The following is a 27130-nucleotide window of genomic DNA, read 5'->3' on the forward strand; positions in this document are numbered from 1 at the left end:
GAAACAATCAACCATATCCTCTTCCTTACTGCCAAGATGGAAAGCGCCTGGCCCTGTGAGAGATATTCATTTAGGATTGAAGTTCCATAACCCTAGGCTGCAGACATCAACAATGAAAGCCTATGGTTGAAACAGAACTAAGATGATAGAAAAATGAAAATGCTTTGAATGTGTTACAAATTATAATCATCGGAGTTATAGAATACTAGCAACTGGAGTGAACCCAAGGGAGGCTTCTGCATTCCTATGATTGAAAAAACTTTTCCAAGCTATCATAATATCAGTGGCCTTGGGTTTTAAATTTTATTGCAAGCAGATTGTGGAAGTACTAAGAGCCATCTGCATTTCCATGATCAAAATAATATTTCCCAGAGAAGTCATGGACCAAAAAAGATTCAACTAAGTTTCCATCAGTAACTCTCTAGGATTCGGAATGTATTCCACCTAAATTTATAAAATCAATGCATCCCATAACTCCAGGGCAGTATACACACATACAAGAGTTAAGGTCCTTCATTGTATAGATCAATCATCAAACCATTCCATGAAACTGTACACGTTTCAATCATAAAACCATTCTTCTTTAGGGATTGATTTTCTATTCTCTTTTCTTCCATATTAACATGGTTAGATGGCAGCTGGGGATTGGGAGCAACTTGTTTAAATTCTTGAGTCGATCTATGTGCAGGGACTTCTCCCAGGCCATGTGTGTGGGTGTAAGGAAAAGTGCATACACATTCATTCTACCACCTTTACTTTACACCACTTTGAGGGCGTGCCATTAAATGCACAGTCCCTAATTTGACCTATTAGGCACAGTGACTCCTAACCCCAGAACCAACAACTATCCAACCACACTAAAAATCACCTGGTCTGGATCAATATTGGATAAATTTTATACAGCATGCAGGTATGCAATACAAAAAAAGAGAAATATGCATGGACGAATAATAGAAAGAATCAGTTATCCCTTAGGCACAGGGTGAGCAAAATTTACCAACACCAATTGTGAATTTTGCCATGTTCAGCAATTACCCCATGTAATGGTCAGAAGAGGCATATGATCGGGAAGGCATTCTAAATAAGAAAATAATTTTTATGCCTTTGTTGAAATAAATATATTTTCCTGTTAAACATATTGTCCCATATTTTCTCAACTAAACAAAGATGGTCACCAGCTAATAACTGAAAAAAAGGAAACACCCTGCCCCATGAGAAATATTGGTTTAAGCATTCAAAATCCACGACCCTAAGAAACAATCATCAGCAATGAAGTTACATTCTCTTATTCTACAGCATGAAACATGACTAGAATGATACGAAACGAAAAGGATTTGAATGTCTGCATATCTGGATACATTTCCTGACCCGGTTATAATTATCTCACAGGAACTTTAGGTTTTACTTCAATCACTAGTATCCTACAATACCGATGATTGCGAGCAGAAAGCTCAAGTCCTAAGAAGAGACATGTGAATTTCCGTGATTAAAAGTATACCTTCGAGGAAATCCATAGACACGAAAGCATAGTATCAAATTTTCATGCGATATTCTTTAGGACTCAGAGGAACCTACCACCTAAATTAATAAAATAAAAATCAATGCATCACATAACACAAAGGAACTGTACACATTTTCAAAAGTAAAGACTTTTGACTATATTTTGCCGATAGGCAATTCCTTGTGGGAAAGCCTCCCACCGGAATTGTCTCATGCCGGAATTTTTTTGCCGGCCGGGAAATTTGACGGTTCATCAAACGGCAGATGGTTCGTCCGTTTCCAAAGGATATTGGGTCAATGTGTTAAATGTGTTTAAGCTTTGATGGATGTCCTTACCTTGTTTCACAATTGAAGACAAAAGTTGTGCCCGAATTCGTGCTGCAATTTTCATTTCTTGTTTCTCCTTTAGATTAAATGACTAATCATATTTCTGTTTAGAAGTATTGTTAAGCTTGATTTAAATATAACACTCTTTTGTGCTTTCAAGGCCTCTGTTCTGCTGAACTATGGCATTTAAACGGATTTTTTTTTGTTGTTGCTCTTTCCCTATGAATCTCCTGTAGGTTATCATCTCCTCCCTTTGATTTTAATTAATATTGCATTTTAAGCTTTTATTTTTGTTACCAACGGAGGGGGATTTGTTACTTTTATATATATTCTTAACAACATTTCCCCTACATCAAGATTTGTACTATCTGTGAACAGATCCGTTGTTTTTCCATGGTAAATTTACCGTCCACAGCAGCATTGTTGTCTCCCCAGTTTTGATTTGAATGTTGAAATGGCCTATGATTATGATCGAAGTGAAGATTACCTTTTCAAAATTGTTTTGACAGGGATCTCTGTAGTGGCATCATGAAAACGTGAATATCATAAATCGTAGTTGTCCAGGAGGTTGCCTTTCCATACACGTTTTTCACAGAGAGCAACTGTAAAACAAACAGCCGTTTCAGCTTCATTGTCATTATCGCGCTCAGGATTGCGACTGTGCCTTATCCTCAATTGTTAGCAATTATTCCTTTGTTGCTCTCAAAAAACAAAGTGTATATAGCCTGGCAGGTAGCTTGGGCCAATTTTTCTATAAGATTATGGGAAACTAGATTTGTCAATTGACGAAACATTAAAAATTTGTTCTCCAAGGTTTGAACATAAAATGTACATAGATTTTATTAGATTCTCTAATTTTAGATATAAAATGCTTATAAAATTTAAAGATTCACCAAAATATGTCATATTTTATGCAGAGATTGCAACTGAAATTTATGAAAAGGTGCAGTTGAAAAAATTGTGGAGGTTTTTGCAGCCAAAACAGTCCCACGGAAAACAAGTTTTTACTTCATTATATTCAGTTTTTTAGGATTTTGGTTAAAAAAATTTAATACATGAGAAATATTGGAAGTCGATCTGCCTGAACTATATTTTGGATTTAAAATTTTTGATTGATAACTGTTTAATTCTGAAAAAAAAAATCGATTTAACTCTGTCTTTGGTATCTGCAATTTGTGGATCGAATTAGCCGTAGAAGTTCTTATTTTCCCTCTCCATCTTTTTTTCTCCCCTCACCACGATTTTTTCCAGATCGATATGGCTGGAAATTAACTGGTTTTGTGTAAGCTTAACCCAATCACTAAGTCTGGCTCATTGCATTGCTTAAATTGATTCCTCTATGATATGTTATCATTGCATTGCTTAAATTGATTCCTCTATGATATGTTATCAGCGGAATAATTATAATAACTGTTATTCTATGTATTATTTTCTGCAGATTCTTTTTTGGTTAGGAAACTAGAATGCCGATATAAAGCTCCATGGAAAGAACATCTTATTATGCGATGAAACAGGCACAAATAAATATGAACCTGCAAGAAACGGTGATAGGCTCAACATCCACAACCCAGAAATGATTTCAATAGGGAGAGCTAATATCGATTGCCAACCTGTCATATCACGCGAACCTATACTGAAATACATTGCCAAATATGCATCAAAAGCAGAGAGAACATCTGAAAGTTGTACTGCTATGCTATCAAGAATATCCACAACTCAACAAAGAGATGACCCAGCAGTAGTAGCATATCGAAGATTCATGACAAAGATTGCAGCGGAACATGATATCGGTGCGCAAGAAACTTGTCATATGCTGCAAAAATTATCCCTTGTTGTTTGTAACGAACCATTTACAACTTTAAATGTTGGACGGAAAGTGCTACACCGATTAACTAAAACACAAAATGAGACTATAGTAGAAAATAGTTACTTACGCTCCTATATGGGCCGCCCTCCAGAGCTAGAGACAATCACATTACCTGAATATGCAAGATCTTACACCTATGTTGCAAGTCGTAAATCATGCAAATGGAAAGAGAGAACAATACAAGCCATTGTTAACGTTTACCCAAAATTCTACAGTATACCCAAGGAAGAGTCTGAACATTTTGAAATTTTTTTGTAAGGACCTGCTTGTCCTAACCCTAGTTAAAACAAACTTAAACTCACTGTTTTAATTAAAAATTAAATAAACCACTATCGCACATGCAAAAACAATGATTATCAACGTGCAAGTAATAGATAAGTAACCGAACAACCATGCAACTCATAAATAACATGTAGAAATTAAACATGCATACGAAAAATAACAAACTAAAATTACGCATGAGGATCGAATAGAATGCAAACCATAATTAGTTAAGATGTCGAGTTATGTATGCGCATGTGTAGCGTAAATCATATGCATGAAACTATTACAAATTAAATTAACATGCAAAAACTCATTATTAAACAATCTACCAGATAATTAAATATGACCATGCATGCATGCGTAAATGAAAACTAATCTAAGAAAGTAAATCATGCATGTTAGTGGGTTAGTATGTTAGTAGCCCTTTTTCTTCTTTTCTTTTGTTAGTTACATTGCATGGCGACTTCTTGTCGCTTTACATCATGTGACCTTATAGGTCCTTTTTCATAACCTCTACATGCGACCATTCTGGTTTTACAATGAAATAAAATATACATCTTTAATTATTACATAAAATTTTATCTAGAATCTCTGACTTTCTTTGTCTTCGGATGTGTCGCCTCTGTTTGACCTGGATAACCTCCTCTCGCAAACTGGATGACAGACATATGACCCAGGCATTTTATCTGCCCAACCAAATGAAGCATAAGCTTCCCGGTGCTCTTGATAAGCTCCCGTCCCTCACGACGGAGTATCCTAGCAAGCCAGTACCAACTAGTAGTAAAGAAATCCTGTGCAATCATGTAGAACTAACAACCCATCCTAGTTGAACTAACAACATGTGTTATGGCAAGGAGAAAAATAAATAAATAAATATGATGGCCATCATTACCCCATTGGGGAGGAGAAGAAAATCACCCTTCCCTGGTTAGCCCATAAACAAGCACTCTTGTTCCATAATCATCCCTCATAGACAGAAAAATAATTAACCCTCCGCGGATTAATGTCAGAATAATATTATTATATGTTTTCTTTATAAATTTTTATAAATTTTCCCTTTATAATATAATTTCCTCAAATAAAAATTTAATTTTAATATTTTCAATAATTCTAAATTGAGAATCTCTATTTAAGTTAATATAATTTTTAAAATCAATTCCTAATATATATTTATTAAATATTTTTATTGCTTTTATTCTTTTCTTAAAAATTCTCAAATCAATCTTGAAGTTAGAATTTACCACTATCAAGACTTTCCAAATATAGTCGTAATGTTTCAGTCGTTTCTTAAATACCCAGATCCCAATACCTCTGAAATTTTCATTAAACTTAGAAATCTTTAAAACACAAAAACTGAGTAAATTTCCAAAAAACCCAGTTTCTATTTTTCAAGATACATGGAGTAGAAGGCGTTGACAATACAACTGGCACATCAAACAAACTAGCATTAAATCCACAATTTCCAATTACTCTCAGCAACAAAACAATACCAGTCAATCCATTTCATAGATAGAAGTTTGTGGTAAAGAAGAGATTAAAAACCTACCTTGAACAAATTTATTTCCCTTACTTAAATTTTTAATCAAAAATTATGACAAGAAGAACAAATTTTAAAGGAAAAGATCAAATTAAGACTCAAATAAAATGTGTAAAATAAATGAACCTGGCTGTGAGAAAGAAGAATCACAAGCGTTTCCTCAATTTCAGACAATCTCTTCAATCTGTGTTTCCCCAATTTTAGACAATCTCTTCAATCTATCTTGTCGACTTCATAGAAATCACACGAATCAAGAAGCTCAAAAGGAATTGGAATGAATCAAATAAGAGATTTATCCCTATATTTATAAATATTAAATTCTCTAAAAATAAAATTTAACTGATTGCATGATTAAGTTCTAAAAATAAAACCAAATTTTTAATTATAAAATGCATGATTAAAACTCACAAAATAATTCTTAAATTAAATCACAAATTTGTTAGCATGATTTTAAAGATTTAGTTTTAAAGAAAATAATCTACTAATTTAATTATTTAGTTTTCATCATGCCTTGCATGTCGTCTATATTTTTAGCACATTATTTTCCCTAAATTTAGTATCTTACTATTTACTCATGCATTGTATCTTGCATGTCGAAAATATAATTTATAATCTTGATTATACATATATATTTAAATTATTTTATTAATTAATATTTTAATAAATTCCTTGAATTAATCTTCTTCTTTTTTTAAATTAGTCCTCTAATTATTTACAAGATGTTATCTCTTTAAATAGCTTTTATTTATTTTATAATTTATCTATCAAATAACTTATATATTTTTTAATTACTCACTTTTAAATATTTGTGTTATAATTAATTTCCAGCTTGATTGTAATATTAAATACTTTTATATTTAATAATTTATCCTTATTATTATTTTATTTTTATTTTAATTATTTTATTTTATCATTTTATATTAAACTCCCTAATTTAATTTACTAATTGCTTATCTAATTGGGTACTTTGCACAAGGTTCCAATACTTAGGTTACTACTGGTGAGCTAGAAAAACCCCTCCTCGGTCATATGTTTGCCTTCGACGATTAACCTGCAACTTACTCCAACTCAACAAAAGATCGTCAGATCACGATAATAAAATGCATCATTCATATTATCAGGTTTAAAATCTAATTAAAACATTAATATCATTAATGATCATAATTGAAAATAATAATTCATCATCATTAAATAATGATATTATAAAATAACTGATCATCATTAATGTCATTAAACCACAAAATACCATCTAACATCATGAAAAAGCTAATCAAATAATTACGTGTAAAATGTCAACAATATAAGTATCTGGCATAGTAAAGTAAATCTAACTAGGGTCTAAGTTGGGCCGTGACATCCTTCCCCACCAGGATGAGACATCGTCCCAATGTCATAATACACAACTGAAAAATACATCTCTCTAGTAAGGTCACAATGTGCAACCAATAATCATCTATACAGTAATGTTTTAAGAAAGATATGCAAAATAAATGTTATTTACAGAGAACGAGTATCATATATCACTCTTAAACTCATAACTATATCATCCTTCATCCAATTAGATTTCATTAATCAATTTATACTTATTTATAATTTAAGAAACTTCATATTTTCTATCTATAGGAGGTTATGCCCAAACTGATTGAAAATATTATGTTAACTTTATAGGTTAGAAGATGATCACAAACCTTTCACATAGTGATCACAAAATGATAGTCTAAGGCTATGATTGCCTACACATCAAAAACATTAGTTAAGAGCTAATTATTAACAAGTTACAATCAAACTATGCCTTCATTTTTTTTTAATGATTTCATCTTTCTGGCTGCCTTAGGTGACCTAGGCATCATGCCCATCTCATCACCATTAATTATGCGATCTAGGCATTACGCCCATCCTATCACATTTTATTATCATGTGACCTATCCTGTCACATTCCATATTAAATTTCCAATATATCTCAAAGTTTATCATTTACACAAAACAAGGATGTCCACTTACTTTGTTATATGTCATTTATGTAGGTGGTCATATTCTCAATATCCAACAAGCCAAGCTATATCAGGATTCCTTACAAGGCTTAATTTCAATCCTCTTATTTCTAAAATTCTAGAATTTGAACAAATTCAATATGATAATTCAAGTGAAACTATGTACTCACTTCATTACACAAGAAGTCATATGAGGGAAAACTCTACCATGTCTACATATAATCTCTCTTAATTGCAAAAAGTATAAGGTATAATACATGATATTAGTTATAATGTTTCTCATAACAAATTCAGCAAATAGGTCATGATACATGACCTTAATTACTTTGACTCAAAGAGAATGTTTTCCTTTAGCTAATGTTCCAATACATGATCAACATATCGTAATTGAATACACCAGGCCAAAATATCTTATGAGAAGGAATTTTATCTTTATTACTTATGTAAAGTAGGAACATCACAACCATAATTCACGAATATGAGAAATTGACTCTCCATATTGTCCTAAGGTAATAAATATCCCAAGGAGAAAAATAATTTAGAAATGAAATTTGTTAACCATTTAATCTTAGAAAGATACCTTATGTATCTTTTTAAATGCTTACTTTTTTTTTCTAATTTTGAAAATATTTCAATGAGATACCTCACGTACCTAGCGAATAGAGCAATATTTAATAATTAAGTCTTCTAGTGCACAAGGTCCATCTCAGATTTATTTCACCCTTTAGTCCAACTCTTATGCTTTATAGTTTATATTACTCCATATAAAATATTGATAAACAACCATTAAACACGAAGTATGGAAGGACATTCAAGTCCATTCCAGGGTATCATCCCTTATACTAACCAAGGTTCAATACTCATTCAAATTTGGTACGTTCTCTGCTATTTACCCCCTTAAACAACATATCTATAAACATTTGAACATGATATCGAAATCACATCAGAGGACTAGTAAAATAAACACAAATCTAGTCACCACAAGAAAGTAAAAGAAATCTCAAATGAAAAGTAACAAAATTCCTTCATTAAATCATAAAAAGCAAAATCAAAAAGTGTGTTAAATAATCATGAGAAGAATAAGGAATAAATCTTTGGTGACTAGTTTCTAAAAATTTACAACTAGTCCTTACAATAATTCAAAATTATCAATCAATAATAAAATAAGCTTCAAGCATAATAACCAATTTCACATAAACTGTGTGGCTAATTCTAGTCACATTGAGGGAGTAAAAGCTACACAACACCTTGCGTCCAAGGTGCGTTAGAGAACATGACCAACAATTAAGTCATATTGTTCATACATCTATTAATCATTCTTGGACTTAGAGGTAATCACATCCTTTGAATAGCCTTAGTGCATTCTATATAAGAATCATTCAATCATGCACCCTAACCTTGATATACCTGTCAATTTTCATTTACTATCCTTTACAATTTCATGCAAAATATACATGGTTACTTAAAGTCACACCTATCTACTAATCAATACAAATTTATTTCCATATCAAATAGTCAAGGAATGTATGTGAAAGAAAATAATATCTAGCATTTCTTATACTTAGTAATTCCATTACTCTTATATGGATTCTAGTAGTTTCAAAAATAATTCCCTCTACTCTTTAAAGATGACATGCACAATATATATTGATTTTCATAATGAGATTAGCAGTAACAAGCTTTTGGATGAGACCAAAAATTGAGAACCTAAGGCTTCTATGCTTTTATTTAATTTTTTTTTTTAATTTTAATTTTTTTTAAGAATCAATGCTAAGGTACCAATACTTCATTTCGAAATTTAAGCAAAGACCCATGTCTCTTAACCACTAATTAAACTTAGTAGGGTATTTCATATAAAAGATTATAGTAAGGCCAAGTAGAGAATGTGTTGTTACTCAATGACTATACAATTTCTTTCTAAAGAAGATGTTTATTTAGGAATGATATGAGAGATAATCATGAAGCATTAATAATAATCTAGGTGATTTATCTACTGATTACAAATTTTTTTAATCAAGCACTAACGTGGAACTAAAAGGGGTCATGCTCTCCCTTGCATTTATACAAAAATAATCTAATCATCTTATTTCATACAAGGTGTTATCTAATGCATCACTCAATACAAACATTATCCATGATTATGTTATGCATTCATGTGTTACACATGATCATCAAGGGTGATCATCAATCACATATATAAAGTACTAATTTACCTTTTACTATACCTATAAAGCATCTATTTATGCTTAACTACACTTATTAAAAATAAGTTTGTTTGTTTGTTTTTTTGTTTTTTTTTAATCTCTTTCTTAATTTTTTTGAAGTACACTTTATGTATATTTTCGTTTCTCATTCTCTATAAGATTTTGGTTATATATATACTAGAAACTTAATAAAGTAATTATATATGTAACTATATAATAATAATAATATTATCTTACTGTTTTGATAAAATTTAATATTTATGTATAAGATTGTGAAATAGTCTAGTTGGTCTAACTATTAACTCAATTGATAAGTACATACGTGTAAATACACCGAGACTAGAATATCTTGCGATCAACTATCACATCTCAGAATAATAAACTAAAGGCCCTAGTGTGGAACCTAGTGCTCTGATACCAAAATGTAAGGACCTGCTTGTCCTAACCCTAGTTAAAACAAACTTAAACTTACTGTTTTAATTAAAAATTGAATTAACCATTATCGTGCATGCAAAAGCAATGATTATCAACATGCAAGTAATAGATAAGTAACCGAACAACCATGCAACTCATAAATAACATGTAGAAATTAAATGTGCATGCAAAAAATAACAAACTAAAATTACGCATGAGGACCGAATAGAATGCAAACCATAATTAGTTAAGATGTCGAGTTATGTATGCGCATATGTAGCGTAAATCATATGCATGAAACTATTACAAATTAAATTAACATGCAAAAACTCATTATTAAATAATCTACCAGATAATTAAATATGACCATGCATGCATGCGTAAATGAAAACTAATCTAAGAAAGTAAATCATGCATGTTAGTGGGTTAGTATGTTAGTAGCCCTTTTTTCTTCTTTTCTTTTGTTAGTTACATTGCATGGCGCCTTCTTGTCGCTTTACATCATGTGACCTTATAGGTCCTTTTTCATAACCTCTACATGCGACCATTTTGGTCTTACAATGAAATAAAATATACATATTTAATTATTACATAAAATTTTATCTGGAATCTCTAACTTTCTTTGTCTCCGGATGTGTCACCTCCGTTTGACCTGGATAACCTCCTCTCGCAAACCGGATGACATACATATGACCCAGGCATTTTATCCGCCCAATTAAATGAAGCATAAGCTTCTCGGTGCTCTTAATAAGCTCCTGTCCCTCACGACGGAGTATCCTAGCAAGCCAGTACCAACTAGTAGTAAAGGAATCTTGTGCAATCATGTAGAACTAACAACCCATCCTGGTTGAACTAACTACATGTGTTATGGCAAGGAGAAAAATAAATAAATAAATATGATGGCCATCATTACCCTATTGGGGAGGAGAAGAAAATCACCCTTCCCTGGTTAGCCCATAAACAAGCACTCTTGTTCCATAATCATCCCTCATAGACAGAAAAATAATTAACCCTCCGCGGATTAATGTCAGAATAATATTATTATATGTTTTCTTTATAAATTTTTATAAATTTTCCCTTTATAATATAATTTCCTCAAATCAAAATTTAATTTTAATATTTTCAATAATTCTAAATTGAGAATCTCTATTTAAGTTAATATAATTTTTAAAATCAATTCCTAGTATATATTTATTAAATATTTTTGTTGCTTTTATTCTTTTCTTAAAAATTCTTAAATCAATCTTGAAGTTAGAATTTACCACTATCAAGACTTTCCAAATACAGTTGTAATGTTTCAGTTGTTTCTTAAATAACCAGATCCCAATATCTCTGAAATTTTCATTAAACTTAGAAATCTTTAAAACACAAAAACCCAGTAAATTTCCAAAAAACCAGTTTCTATTTTTCAAGATTAATGGAATAGAAGGCGTTGACAACACATCTGGCACATCAAACAAACTAGCATTAAATCCACAATTTCCAATTACTCTCAGCAACAAAACAATACGAGTCAATCCATTTCATAGATAGAAGTTTGTGGTAAAGAAGAGATTAAAAACCTACCTTGAACAAATTTATTTCCCGTACTTAAATTTTTAATCAGAAATTATGACAAGAAGAACAAATTTTAAAGGAAAAGATCAAATTAAGACTCAAATAAAATGTGTAAAATAAATGAACCTGGCTGTGAGAAAGAAGAATCACAAGCGTTTCCCCAATTTCAGACAATCTCTTCAATCTACCTTGTCGACTTCATAGAAATCACACGAATCAAGAAGCTCAAAAGGAATTGGAATGAATCAAATAAGAGATTTATCTCTATATTTATAAATATTAAATTCTCTAAAAATAAAATTTAACTGATTGCATGATTAAGTTTTAAAAATACAACCAAATTTTTAATTATAAAATGCATGATTAGAACTCACAAAATAATTCTTAAATTAAATCACAAATTTGTTAGCATGATTTTAAAGATTTAGTTTTAAAGAAAATAATCTACTAATTTAATTATTTAGTTTTCATCATGCCTTGCATGTCGTCTATATTTTTAGCACATTATTTTCCCTAAATTTAGTATCTTACTATTTACTCATGCATTGTATCTTGCATGTCAAAATTATAATTTATAATCTTGATTATACATATATATTTAAATTATTTTATTAATTAATATTTTAATAAATTCCTTGAATTAATCTTCTTCTTTTTTTAAATTAGTCATCTAATTATTTACAAGATGTTATCTCTTTAAATAGCTTTTATTTATTTTATAATTTATCTATCAAATAACTTATATTTTTTTTAATTACTCACTTTTAAATAATTGTGTTATAATTAATTTCTGGCTTGATTGTAATATTAAATACTTGTATATTTAATAATTTATCCTTATTATTATTTTATTATTATTTTAATTATTTTATTTTATCATTTTATATTAAACTCCCTAATTTAATTTACTAATTGCTTATCTAATTGGTTACTTTGCACAAGGTTCCAATACTTAGGTTGCTACTGGTGAGCTAGAAAAACCCCTCCTCGGTCATATGTTTGCCTTCAACGATTAACCTGCAACTTACTCCAACTCAACAAAAGATCGTCAGATCATGATAATAAAGTGCATTATTCATATTATCAGGTTTAAAATCTAATTAAAGCATTAATATCATTAATGATCATAATTGAAAATAATAATTCATCATCATTAAATAAGGATATTATAAAATAACTGATCATCATTAATGTCATTGAACCACAAAATACCATCTAACATCATGAAAAAGCTAATCAAATAATTACGTGTAAAATGTCAACAGTATGAGTATCTGGCATAGTAAAGTAAATCTAACTAGGGTCTAAGTCGGGCCGTGACAATTTTGCTGGAGTGAATTGCTCTTATATGAAAACTTTTGAAATATTAAGACTGATATAGGAGTTACCAAGGACACAATAATCACCAATTGGCATCAAATGCATGTAAACAAATATGTATGGCATATCATCCGACATATCGAAGAAAATGCTAGCCCCCAATAAGAAGAAAACAACAAAGATAAAAGGAATATGACTACCACATCAGAGATGAACGAGTGGGAACTGCTTTCAAGAATGAGGCATACAATCAACAACAATGTGGACGAACTTGAAATACTAGACTGACGTGAATTTGACACCAACTATAATTGGGGTGAAACTAAAATACTACATGAATTGCACGATACTGCATCACAATTTACAAATATAAAGAAAACAACCACCCAAGACGAACATGTACCAACAAAGTATACACCCACCAATACCCTATCAACGAAACAAAAGAAAACACTTTTGATAGTCTTAAATCATAACACCAGTGTGTTCAACAAACCATTACACATGATCATACAAGGAATTGTGGGTATAGGAAAATCATACCTGATCAGTTGTATAAAAAATATGCTACAATAAAACTTGCCACAACAAAAAAACCCAATACTCGTACTAGCTCCTACTGGAATTGCTACATTTAACATTCATGCAACAACTATTCATTCAACACTACGAATCCCCATCAAAGAAATGCAACCACTACATGGCCAAGCACTAACAATGTTCCAAGAAAAGTTGAAGGACATAAGATATATGCTCATTGATGAGATGAGCTTAATAGGTTTGAAACTATTGTTGAAAATAGATAGCCGACTTCGTGAAGCTTTCCCTCATCATAAACATTCATACTTTGGAGGCGTATCTATGATTCTCATTTGAGACCATGCCCAATTGCCACCTGTAATGGATAAACCAATATACACATCACACTCAAATGCCATAACACTTTGGAACCAATTTACAACAATTATCACCCTAAAAATGATGTTTCGCCAACAAGGGGAATCTCTAAAGCAATCACAATTTCGTCAAACACTACTAAACATACGCAATGCACACCCGACCCAAGAAGTGTTAGGGTTTCAAGTAGATCCGAAGCAAATATGAACTAACAATTATATGCAGATTTAAATACAAAAAGATAAAGAAATAAAACAGGACACAAATAACACAGAGATTTAACGTGGCTCACCCAGAATGGGTTACGTCCACCATACACAGCCGACCAATCTTTCTTATTATCCAGCAAAAATAGTACATCAACCTTACAATGCCTTAAGCATCCCAACCGCTTATAACATGCATTTTCAGGGCAACAAACAAAGTCGGCCTTTTTAGGGTTTTATTACAATGTTGATTTTCATCAACGAAAAATGGCAAATTTTTTTTTCTCGGAGGCTGCTGCCCCTGAACCCCCACTTTTCTCGGGGGCTGCCGCCCCCAAACCCCTGCCTGAGGCCCAGCTCGACCCCGGACCCCAGCGAGGATACGTGCTGAGTGTACAGTACTTTGCTGATCATTCGCCACATTTCAACAATCTCCCACTTGGAAACTGATCAGGCTCCACACCGAACAATCTCCCACTTGGAGACTAATACTGCACGACACCACTGTACATGCAACATCCGCTGGATAAAACACTAGGAATTGACTAGTATAAATTCCACAATTATCAATCAAGAAGACCAACAGAAATTGATGAAGAAATCAGCTTCTCCTGTGGAACTACCTTTCTGAACATATCGGCAGGATTCTCACTTGTGTGAATCTTCTCAAGCCGTAACTGACCCTCCTCCAAAACAGTCTGGATGAAGTGGTACTTGAGATGAATGTGCTTTGTCCTTGAATGAAAAGCAGAGTTCTTTGCAAGATGAATGGCACTCTGGCTATCGGTATACAATGGGCTATCCTCTTGTGTCTGACCCAATTCCTTCAGAAAACATTGCAACCAAATCATCTCCTTGCTGGCTTCTGTAGCAGCAACATACTCAGCTTCAGTGGTTGAAAGTGCAACAACCTTTTGCAGCCCAGAAACCCAACTGACTGCAGTTCCCCCTATAGTAAAAACATACCCTATAGTACTCCTCCGTGAATCAATATCACCCGCCAGATCAGTGTCAACAAATCCACTTAGAGCAGCATTAGATCCTTTGAAACATAATGCCTTCGTAGTAGTTCCTTTCAAATACCAAAGAATCCATTTCATAGCATTCCAATGTTCCATACCTGGATTACTCATAAACCTGCTCACAACTCCCACTGCATGTGCAATATCTGGCCTTGTGCATACCATGGCATACATCAGACTACCAACAACTGATGTATATGAGATGTTACACATTTTATTAACCTCTTCCTGTGCCTTTGGGCACATCTCCTTAGTCAATTTGAAATGACTAGCCAAAGGTGTACTAAGTGCTTTTGCATCCTGCATGTTAAATCTTTTCAACACCTTCTTTATATACTCACTTTGGGACAAATTCAAGGTTCTATTTTTCCTGTCCCGTGTAATCCTCATACCAAGAATTTGCTTAGCTGCACCCAAATCCTTCATAGCAAATGACCTGGCTAATTTCTGTTTAAGATCATTTATATGTTGCATGTTAGACCCAACAACAAGCATGTCATCAACATAAAGCAACAGGATAATATAACTGCCATTATTAAATCTCTTAAAATATACACAATGATCAGAATGACATCTATGATAACCATGTTCAGCCATGAAACTATCAAATTTTAAATACCATTGTCGGGGTGCTTGCTTTAGGCCATACAGACTTTTCTTCAACCTGCACACCAAGTTCTCCTTTCCTTTGACCTCATATCCCTGTGGTTGCAACATGTAAATTTCCTCCTCCAAATCTCCATGGAGAAAAGCTGTTTTGACATCTAATTGTTCAAGATGTAAATCATCTGCGGCCACAAGACTAAGTACAGTTCTAATTGAATTCATTTTTACAACTGGAGAAAATATTTCATCATAATCTATACCCTTTTTCTGTGCAAAACCTTTTACCACAAGTCTGGCCTTATATCTTTTCTGACCTCCTTCCTCCTCCTTCAGCCGATAAACCTATTTGTTAGGCAAGGCCCTTTTTTCTGCAGGTAAAGGGACTAACTCCCAAGTCTTATTTTTCATCAAGGAGTCCATCTCCCCTTTCATGCCTAGCTCCCACTGTTGTTTGGCATCTACCTACATTGCTTCTTCATATTCTTCTGGTTCACCAGAATCTATTAATAAAATAGAATACAAAGAAGGAGAAAATCTTTCAGGGGGTCTATTTGTCCTCGTAGATCGTCTAACACTTGCAGGAGTTTGTGGGACAATCTGTTGTTGCTGAGCATCAGGTATCTGTGGCATTTCATTTTCAGGAATCTCATCCAACACCACATATTCTTGTTTGTCCTATTCATGCTTCTTTTCCCGCATCTGTTCTTTATACATAACCTTCTCATTGAATATAACATCTCTACTTCTAATTATTTTCTTATTTTCAAAATCCCATAATCGATAGCCATATTCATCTATCCCATATCCAATGAAGGTACATTTATGAGATTTAGCATCAAGCTTGGTTCTATTTTCTTTATCAACATGGACAAAAGCTTCGCAACCAAAATTTTTTAGAAAAGAATAATTTACCTTTTTACCAGTCCATGCCTCCTCTGGAATACCACCATCCAAAGGGGTTGAAGGTCCTCTATTTATCAAATAGACAGCAGTATGTACAACATCTGCCCAAAAATGTAAGGGCAATCTAACATGCAATCTCATGCTCCTCGCACGTTCCATGATGGTCCTATTCATTCTCTCTGACACACCATTTTCCTGTGGAGTTCCTGGAACTGTCTTCTACTTTCGAATCCCATTTAAGGAACAGTAATCTTCAAATGCTTTGCTGCAATACTCACCTCCATTATCCGATCTGAGACACTTCAACTTTTTTCCTGTCTCATTCTCAACCAAAGCTTTCCATTTCTTAAAAGTTTCAAAAACAACTGATTTTTGTTTTAGGAAATATACCCATGTTTTTCTGGTTGAGTCATCAATAAAAATAACATAATAACAAGAGCCACCAAGAGATGATACCTGAGCTAGTCCCCATACATCTGAATGTACAAGCTCTAACTTCTCACTCTTCTTCTCTTTCCCAACCTTGAGAAATCTGACTCTTTTATGTTTACCATAAACACAGTTTTCACAGAACTCTAAATCAATCTTCTTTAGTCCTGGCAATAGATTTTTGGAGTGAAGGATTTTCTTCCCTTTCTCACTCATGTGCCCAAGCCTATGTTGCCACATTATCGAATCTGTTCTTGCAACATTTATTGTTGTTGTGCCTGTAGTAACTTTATTTGTAGCAGCTAAGGTAGAGAAAGTGTTACCAGTACACAGATATAATGTGCCTACCTTCGCACCTTTAACTACTACTAATGATCCTTTAGTGACCTTCCACATACTATCTGAGAAGGTAACTATGCAACCTTCACTACCTAGTTGGCCTGTAGAAATTAAATTTCTTCTTAAATTAGGAACATGTCTTACCTCCTGTAGAAACCAGTCATTACCATTCTGCAACTTGATCTTTATCTTTCCTTTTCCAACAATTTGACAGGGCTCATCATCACCCAAATATACCTGTCCAAAATCACCTTGAACATAATCTAGAAAATATTTTCTATGGGGTGTAGCATGAAATGAAGCCCCTGAATCTATTACCCAGGAACCATTAACATTATCCAAACATAAGGTTAAAGTATCTTGTAAAGTATTACTTGCAATATTAGCTTCCTTATTGTCATTTTCATTTTTGTCTCCTTCTTTGTTTTTCCGAGACCAACAGTCTTTCTTTAGATGACCAGGCTTGCCGTAGTACCAACAATCTTTCTTTCCTCTAGATTGAGAGCATCCTTTCTTTGACTTCCCTCGTGACTTCTCATTCCCAGGGCCTTTTCCTCTTTCCTTTGATCTTCCTCTATTCTCCACATTCAAAACACTACCTGATGATGTTGGAGTCTCACCTGTGCTTTTCCTTCGCATTTCCTCGCTTAGGATAACACCAACAATATCATCAAATACCAAAGTATTTTTACCAGAGATAGAGTTACTTACAGCCATAACCAAGCTATTCCAGCTTTCTGGCAAAGAACATAAAATCAAGAGAGCCCTAACCTCTTCTGCAAAGGTAATTTTTACTGAAGACAATTGACTGGTAATTGTATTAAATTCATTTAAGTGCTCCGCTACAGATCCTCCCTCACTCATTTTCAAATTAAACAAAAGCTTCATAAGAAATACCTTATTCGAAGTCGAGGGTTTCTCATACAGCTTAGCCAATGTTGCCATCAAATCTACAGTCATTTTTGCTTCTATTATATTGAATGTTACAGACAATGCAAGGCACAATCGAATGGATCCCAGTGCCTTTCTATCTAAAATGTCCCACTCTTCATCTGATATTGTGGTCGGTTTCTTTGCCTTTCCTTCCAATGGCCGCCACAAATCCTTTTGATACAGGTAATCCTCCATTTGCATTTTCCATAACTGATAATTCGAGCCGTTAAACTTTTCGACCTTGAATTTGGAATCCTCCATTGCTCCCACTCAAATCTGAAAGTCCTGCCAATTTACAGAAAACTTGGCTCTGATACCAATTGTTAGGGTTTCAAGTAGATCCGAAGCAAATATGAACTAACAATTATATGCAGATTTAAATACAAAAAGATAAAGAAATAAAACAGGACACAGATAACACAGAGATTTAACGTGGTTCACCCAGAATGGGTTACGTCCACCATACACAGCCGTCCAATCTTTCTTATTATCCAGCAAAAATAGTACATCAACCTTACAATGCCTTAAGCATCCCAGCCGCTTATAACATGCATTTTTAGGGCAACAAACAAAGTCGGCCTTTTTAGGGTTTTATTACAATGTTGGTTTTCATCAACGAAAAACGGCAAAAAAAATTTTCTCGGGGGCTGCCGCCCCCAAACCCTCGCTTTTCTCGAGGGCTATCGCCCCCAAACCCCTGCCCAGGGCCCAGACCCCGGCGAGGATACGTGCTGAGTGTACAGTACTTTGTTGATCAGTCACCACATTTCAACAAGAAGATTGGCAAAGCTTGATGGCACGAACAAAAGACCAATTAGCACCGATCGTGAATAAGCAATTTGACACTGCAATCCACCTCTTTGCTACTAATGATATGGTAACCCTTCATAATAAAAGAAAGCTAAAGGAATTAAACCATCCAATTGCAATAAGTAGAGCTACAACGACTACAAGCAAAACAACTATTGACGCTGACAATGAACAACTTGAAAAGCAAGTCCTACTATCACTAGGACAACGAATCATGCTCACAACTAACATATGGACACAAACAAGGCTTGTCAATGGAGCTCTTGGTGAGATAATTGACATAATTTATAGTCCCGATTCCAAGCCACCCGACATACCAATGTATATCATGGTAAGATTTGATAACTATAGTGGTCCCCTGTGGCACCCAAACGACCCAAAACTTGTACCCATAACACCAGTATCACTAGGCAATCTTAGGCAACTACCAATAAAAATGGCATGGGCTATGACCATACATAAAGCCCAAGGTTTAACACTACAGAAGGCAACCATCAATATCAGTGCAATAGAAAGACAAGGTCGAACATTTATTGCAGTATCCAGAGTGAAATCCTTGGAAGACCTCCAGATTGACCAAGCATTCTCTTACGAGCGGTATGCAAAAATGGAAAACAATCCATACACGGTAATAAGGAAAAAAGAAGAAGCTCGACTGCAACAACTCTCCAGATAAAAAAGAAGTATGCTTCGTGAAACATTTTCTGTGAATTTCATCTATATACCATCCATGAAAATCCTTAACAAGTTTCTATGCCATACACAGGGTTCACAACCAAAGGAAGAAGTTCACCTACAATGACCTATGAAGGGAAAGCACTACATACCTTGGAATTTTGCCAAAATCAGGTATGCATCCTTCGAGTAGTACTACTTACTTTACTTAATCTTTTATTGGAGATCCCTATATACCACATCATAATGTCTATGTTCATCATCCCATTGTGATGAAAATCACTATGTTGTGCACCCAAATGCTACCTTTTCAAAGAATTATGCACTGCTTTAGCTGAGCCAAATTTCCTACTCTTTGGAATCCACTATGTAACTCAATCATCAAAAGGAATTCGATCTGCTTAAACTGATGCTCCTTCTGAGTATTTTATAAGTATACAAGACATTTACAAATTTAGAGAGGGCAAGAAAAATTAATTAGTTTGTTTTCACAACTATCTTCCATTCTAATATTTTTGTTTCTTATGTTGTTTTACAGATCAAAGAAACTGAAGCTCTTCATTTAATCGAGATAAAAGAAAGTGAAGCTCCCTGTTTATTCAGCCACATTTATGCATTGATTTTGTTACATTCCACCAGACACATAGATGATACAACCCTAAACTATTACATCATTTTCTGTAATAGGTGCATAAATCAATTGGAAGGTTGTAAATGAGATGATTTTATAGAAATATGTAATGGGGATAACATTCTTGACTTCTGCGGTCTCCACGCATATCCTTCCCATTGTCCCTTCTGAATGACCGAATTTTGCATTTTTGAATGAGTAAGTGAATGGCAATTCAGGCATGGTGTTCTTCAGCTTCATATGATAAATTGCTATAATTAATATCGGCAGTACAAATTGGACCTTCCTCAGGTCCAACCGCTAGTTAATAATCCATTCTAAGACGTATTTCAGCTCATCTCCTTTTGGGTTCCTTAAACATTAGCAAGACAAAAGCTTCAACGAAAGAAGAAATAATAACAACACCATCACAGTACAAATATAATTTTTTCCAAAGCCTGCTACATTTACAGTTATTACAAAATAGACATAAAAGGGGCATCAAGACATTGCGTACCATCAATGCCATCAACTCAGACTGTAACCTGTCAAAGAAACACAAAAAGAAAGCTCATCAAAACCCCAACCTGCAATTTCTTTCACCCTACCATTAGCCCTAATTCTCTGTTACTACAATAGATCTTCAAACCCTACCCTGCAAATAATTTTTACATCATGATGCACACCATAAACTATTCTGGTCTAAACTACTAAATTCCTATTGGGTGCTTCACAAACTTATAACTGGCAAACACAAAAGTAATATAAATCTCATCCAAAGTGAGCCAAAAAGTAAGTTATGCACCCAGGATTAAACTCGGTGTTCTCAATCTCTGTTACTACAATAGATCTTCAATCTGACAACAATCAAAATAACAGACGCCCATTTAAGATTTCCATTGAAACAAAATGCAAAACCACACACCCAATTAAAATTTTACCCAAATCAATGAAAATAACAGACACCCAAATCAACTCAAACAACATAAGACCAAGCCTTCTTTAACCAGGGGAATTCAGTCGGAAATGTCTCATGCCTGAGACATTTTTGTGATTACTGAAAAAGAAAACGTGAACAGGAAAACTTTGCTACAAAGCCAATGCATAAAGTGTTTCCTTTCCCATTCAACGTGTAAAATACCGAATAAATCATATTCTAAAAGAACTTTTTTTATTAAAAATTGTCATGTTTTTTTTTCTTAAAGTATTGTTTTTAATTTTTAGCATTTAAATTATTTATTTATTTATTTTGGACAATTTTGATAATTATTAATCATAAATTTTTACTACTCAATGTTATAAAAATAACTAGCAATCGAACGTTGGCGTGCAATGGGTACGCCAAAAAGGTGTAGAAGGTCAAGGAAAATTGTTGCATTTTTTTTTTAAATACATTTGTGTAACACGTGAGGTCAATTGGTAAGCTATCTAATAAATAATGTTGTTTTTATTTTTCAGTTGCTTCTGGTTTTGATTGTGTCTTTTTTTACATCAACGTTTCAGATCACACTCCGTGATCCATCATCAGGATGCTAAGAGGATGCAAAATTGGTAGGCTATCTAATAAATAATGTTTTTTTTTATTTTTCAGTTGCTTCTAGTTTTGATTGTGTCTTTTTTTACATCAACGTTTCAGATCACACTCTGTGATCCATCATCAGGATGCTAGGAGAATGCAATCTTTTGCATCCTCTTAGCATCTTGATGATGGATCACAAAGTGTGATCTGCAAAGGTTTCAAATTTCAGATCACACTTTGTGATCTATCATCAAGATGATAAGAGGATGCAAAAGATTGCATTCTCTTAGCATCCTGATGATGGATCACAGAGTGTGATCTAAAACATTGATGTAAAAAAAGACATACAATCAAAACTAGAAGCAACTACAAAATATTAATATGGGTTATAGAAATTTGATCATTTTAAATGTTGTTTTTGCAGTAAACGTCTCAATGGAGATGTGATAGCTTTAAATAAACTATGCATTCAATTATAGTGATCCAACCATGCCTAAAAAATCTCTAAATCAAGAAGATAATGAGGCTCCATTACTAATAAGTTCATGTTAGTTTTGCAATAGAGAGAGAGGGAGAAATAGAGGGAGAAGAGAAAGAGATAGGGATGGGTCATAGATGGAAGAGAGAAATATTGAGGGAACATGAAAGAGACAGAGATAAAAAGACAAAGATATAGATATGAAGTGCTATAGAGAGAGAGGTGGAGAGGGAGATACATAGGGGTGGAGAGATATGGAAAGATAATGAGATAGAGATAGAAGGGGGATGAAGGAAGAAATATGGAGAGATGAAGATATAGAAGTATAGGAAAAGGGAGATTGAGAAAGATAGATGGATAGATAGAGCGACGTATCTAGATATGGAGGGGGATATAGGAAGATAGAGATAGAAATAGAGATGAATGGAGAGTGAGAGAGGAAGGGAATAAAAATAGAGAGAGAGAGAGAGAGAGAGAGAGAGAGAGAGAGAGAGAGAGAGAGAGAGAGAGAGAAGGAAAGAGAGAGAGATAAATAGGGTTAATAGAGGGAGATATAGATATATCAGAAGAAAAAGTGAATGAAATAGAGATATATGGGAAGAGAAAGGGAGAGGGAAATAGAGAAAGAGATATAGGAGGATAGGGAGGGAGTAAGATAGGGAGACATTGGAAGAAATAAATATAGATTAGATAGAGAGGGAAGGAGATAAATGAGGAGAGATATACGTAGGGAGGGAGAGAGGGGGATGGTAGAGAGGGGGAGAGAGAGATATATATAGTTTGTGATATGGAGAGATAGAAAGGGATAGGGCATGCCAATTAGTATGGGTACACTAAAGAGCTATGGAAGGTCTATTGAGGAAAACATTACTCTATGTATTGCATATATTTGTACAACACGTAAGGTCAATTGGTAAGCTTTTTAGGATTTGAGGGTCAGTGCAAGAAGATGAGTCCACTTTTTGGCCAAAAAGTGGAAGTGTTTTCCCTGTTTTTCAGATTTTGTCTCATTTGAGCTTAAATTTTGATAACACTTAGAGATTGAATCTTGGAAAAAGTCAGTAATATAAAAGATATCCCTCTGAGTGTACTTTTCAAATATGTAATTTATTTTAATACCCACATAATAAAAAATAACTTTTTGAATAGAGTTCTAAAAACTATGTTTTAAAAATGCCTATTTCAGGACCATACCATGCATGTGTACGATCCACACTTTTTGACACAATTAAAATTATTTTCTCAAGCCATTTTGGGAAATGGTTTGTAACACACTGAAGATTGATGAGCATATTTTTCTGTATTTTTTTTTTAAATATATATTTTTTTAATTACTTTTTTAATGGCCGTAATTATCTTTTTAAAAATTTGACGTGTACGACCCACATAATTTGACGTAAACTTAGCATTTTTTGAATTTTTTTTTTAAATAGAAAAGAATTTTGTGTAGATTTATGACATATAATTTTTTTTTCAAAATTCATTAAAATAAAAAAGTTATTAAATTAAGAAAATTAGTTAATATTTCAAATTTATGGACCTGATTTAGTATAAATTAAATGAAAAATAGTTAAAATAATCAATTTTTAAATTAATTTACATATTTAGAATCTAGATAGTATAATTTGAAATGGGTTTTAATTTCGTATAAAAATTCTCTGATTAGAGGCACGTAAACTATTTCAGAAGTTCATATTTGTGCTTTCATTCATGGAGCTTTGAATTTGCAGGTTCATGTCTCAGGTGTGGCCATCCCAGGCCTATCCCGGGCCTAATCCTGAGGCAAGTGGCGGGTTGTGGATTCAAATTTTACATAACGGGCCCCCGTTTTATAAACGGGGGCCCGTTCCATTTTTTGCCCGTTGGATTTAATAACGGGCCCCGTTTCTAAATAACCGTTACTGTAAAAAAAAGATAGATTGCATCAATTTACCACACTATCATTGAAATCCGTACCGACAAAGATTTTTTACATCATTTGGCAGTACTTTTTAATATTTTTTACACGATTTTTTGAAGAACTCAGTAAAAAGATATTATTTTTTGAAGATGAGTTTGTAAAAATGGGTTCTAAGCAACGTCAAAAGAAAAAAAAGAGGACAATAACAGTGGACAAAATTCAAGCACAAAGAGAGGAGGCAAAACGCCAAAGAGATCGAAGATCACAACAACGACAATTGAATAACACTTCTGAAGCATCTAGTTCAGTGCCCGTTGTAGATGAGACCATTGAAGACATCATGATGGATGCAAGAAATGTAGAACCACACACGGGTATGACTGTTGATGCAAATGTTCATGTGGATGTGAATCCTGGTATGTTTTTAAATCCCGATGACTATGATGCCAATCAAATTGCTGATTTAAATGAAGCTGGATATAAATTTCATACACCAATACGAAAAGAAATAAAAATTGAAAATATTACACCACCCTCTCCGAAAGAAAATGAATGTAATTTGTTTACTATTGATAACAATGTGCTAGATAATCTTAATGGGTTAGTTTCTTGGAGACAAATCAGAACACATGTGAACATATTATATAAACAATTTTTCTATAATAAAAAGTTAGGATTCCAATGTCAATTAATGCTACAATTAATAAAAATGTTAAAAATGTGTAAAGTCGTGAAAAAAAAAGGTATTTATGCAAAACCAAAAAGAAACGGTGAATCATATAAGCAAGTTGTATCTACTGTTGCCAGTGCCATCGATTCTATAGGAAAAACAAGTTGATCTAAAGATAAGAATGCAGCACGTAGAGTTATAAGGACTGCTATAGTTGACAAAATGATTGTTAGTAAAAGAATGTTAAGTGATATAAGTGGCTATTTGAACTTACATCGTAGAACCTTGTCAAGAGCGGCCAAAAGAAGAGACACAATTGAAATTGATCCACTAAACCATTGTTGGAGTTTTAGTGGTAGACTTCAAAGGTCAAACATGAAATTAAATGATGAAACTAAACAATTAATTGCAAAATTTTGGCATGATAACACTAGAGTTTCATAAAATGCTAGAGATGTTTTAAAGTTAAGGGCGGGATAAAAAATTCATGATCCTCATCCAAAACATCTTCTTGACATGACTCAAACTGAATTCTTTAAAAAATTTAGTGATGAATCTGTGTTAATAAATTTACGAATTAGTCAAAGATCATTTGAAAAATGCAAACCCTGGTATGTTAAAATCAATAAACAAAGAATATCTTGTTGTTGTAAAACTCATGTTCAGTTTCATTACTATTATGATGTTTTTCGATATATACGTTGTATGTTGCATGGTAATGATCTTGTGTAGGATTGTGGTGTTTATGTTCCACCTGAAACTATAAAAGATTTTATTGGAAGTTTATTTTGTAAACCACCTAATGAACAATTGTTTCTTTCCAGTTCATGCATTTATGGCCTTTGCAATTTATGTGGGAACTATTCTTCGATAGGTGAATGCTTGCATGAACATGTTTCATCTAAGTTTGGACAAAAAATGGTTGATGTTAGGAGATTTAAAAATATAGAATACCCTCTAAAGGATGGAAAGATGGGGAAACATTTAGAATTGATTATAGAATAGAATAGTGTGAATGCATTTATTAGTGAGTTTAAAACTCATATTGTTCCAAAATATGTGAAACATTCCCAACATGTCCGATGGCTTGATGGATAGTTTCGCATATGCAAGAACACATTTCCAGTTGGAACAATAGTATCAGTTGTGGATTTTGCAGAAAATTATACTCTAAAACCACAAGAGGAAACTCAATCACAATACTACAACTCAGTGCAAGTGGCCATATTTGTGCACATTATATATAGACATGACCATGACAATACAGAAGATAACAAAATTTTTTTGAGGGAGTATCATTTCTATGTTAGTGATAATTGATTACACTCTTCAGAGTTTGTTCAACATTGCTTCGAGGTATTTTATGATAATCTTAAGGAAAGAGAAATTGACATGAAACAACATATGATATGGTCAGATAACTGCACTAGACAATTCAAAAATGCAAGAATGTTTTATTGGTTATGTAAAGTTCACAAGATAGCCAATGTCCAACATTTATGGAGTTTTTGAAGCGGGATATGGTAAGGGGGAACACGATGGAGCCAGTGCCTATATAAAAAGAGCTCTTGCTAGAGAACAATTGAAATTCAAGGATGCAGTGAAATTCAGAGATGCTCGTGCAGTTGTAGATTGGTGCAATTCAAAGTTGTCAAAAGGATCAACTGAAAACTCTGCAATTCGACCAGAGGAAGATAGTATTCCTATTCGTCATGATTGTAATACCATCATTGGATCAGCTAAATGGCATTCGTTTAAGAGTTCTAATTCAAACACATGGACTATATTCACAAGGCAACTTGCTTGCTTTTGTCAGTTTTGTGTTTCCGGAGATTGGAAATTTTGTGAGAATAAAGAATGGGTTGAAGAATGACAACAAAGATCATTGACACCCATAGATGCAAATGATCCACATGAAAGAACTGATGAAGATATGGATCAAATGTTTGCATCGAATGACTATGATCGCATTTCAGATCTTATACAAGGTAAAATTATTTTTGAAATTTGTTTTGATTTATTAAATAGTACATATTTATGAAATCTTACAGTGTATATTTTTGTTTTTATTTCTCATTAAATATTAAAATAAAATTGTTTTGTGCACAGGACATGTCTATGATGTTGTTGCACTGGAGGACAATGAAGATGG

General features: G+C 33.3%; 1 protein-coding gene across 1 annotated transcript in view; it reads right to left on the reverse strand.

Annotated features, from left to right (window-relative positions):
* The window catches only part of LOC131858512 (uncharacterized), a 48384-nt gene that overhangs the window by 3445 nt on the left and 17809 nt on the right, over positions 1-27130 (reverse strand). Inside the window, 1 exon segment of the mRNA XM_059211764.1 lies at positions 20929-20956. Coding sequence (XP_059067747.1) covers positions 20929-20956 — 28 coding nt within the window.

Source organism: Cryptomeria japonica, chromosome 9 (genome assembly GCF_030272615.1).
Source record: "Cryptomeria japonica chromosome 9, Sugi_1.0, whole genome shotgun sequence".
NCBI lineage: Eukaryota > Viridiplantae > Streptophyta > Pinopsida > Cupressales > Cupressaceae > Cryptomeria > Cryptomeria japonica.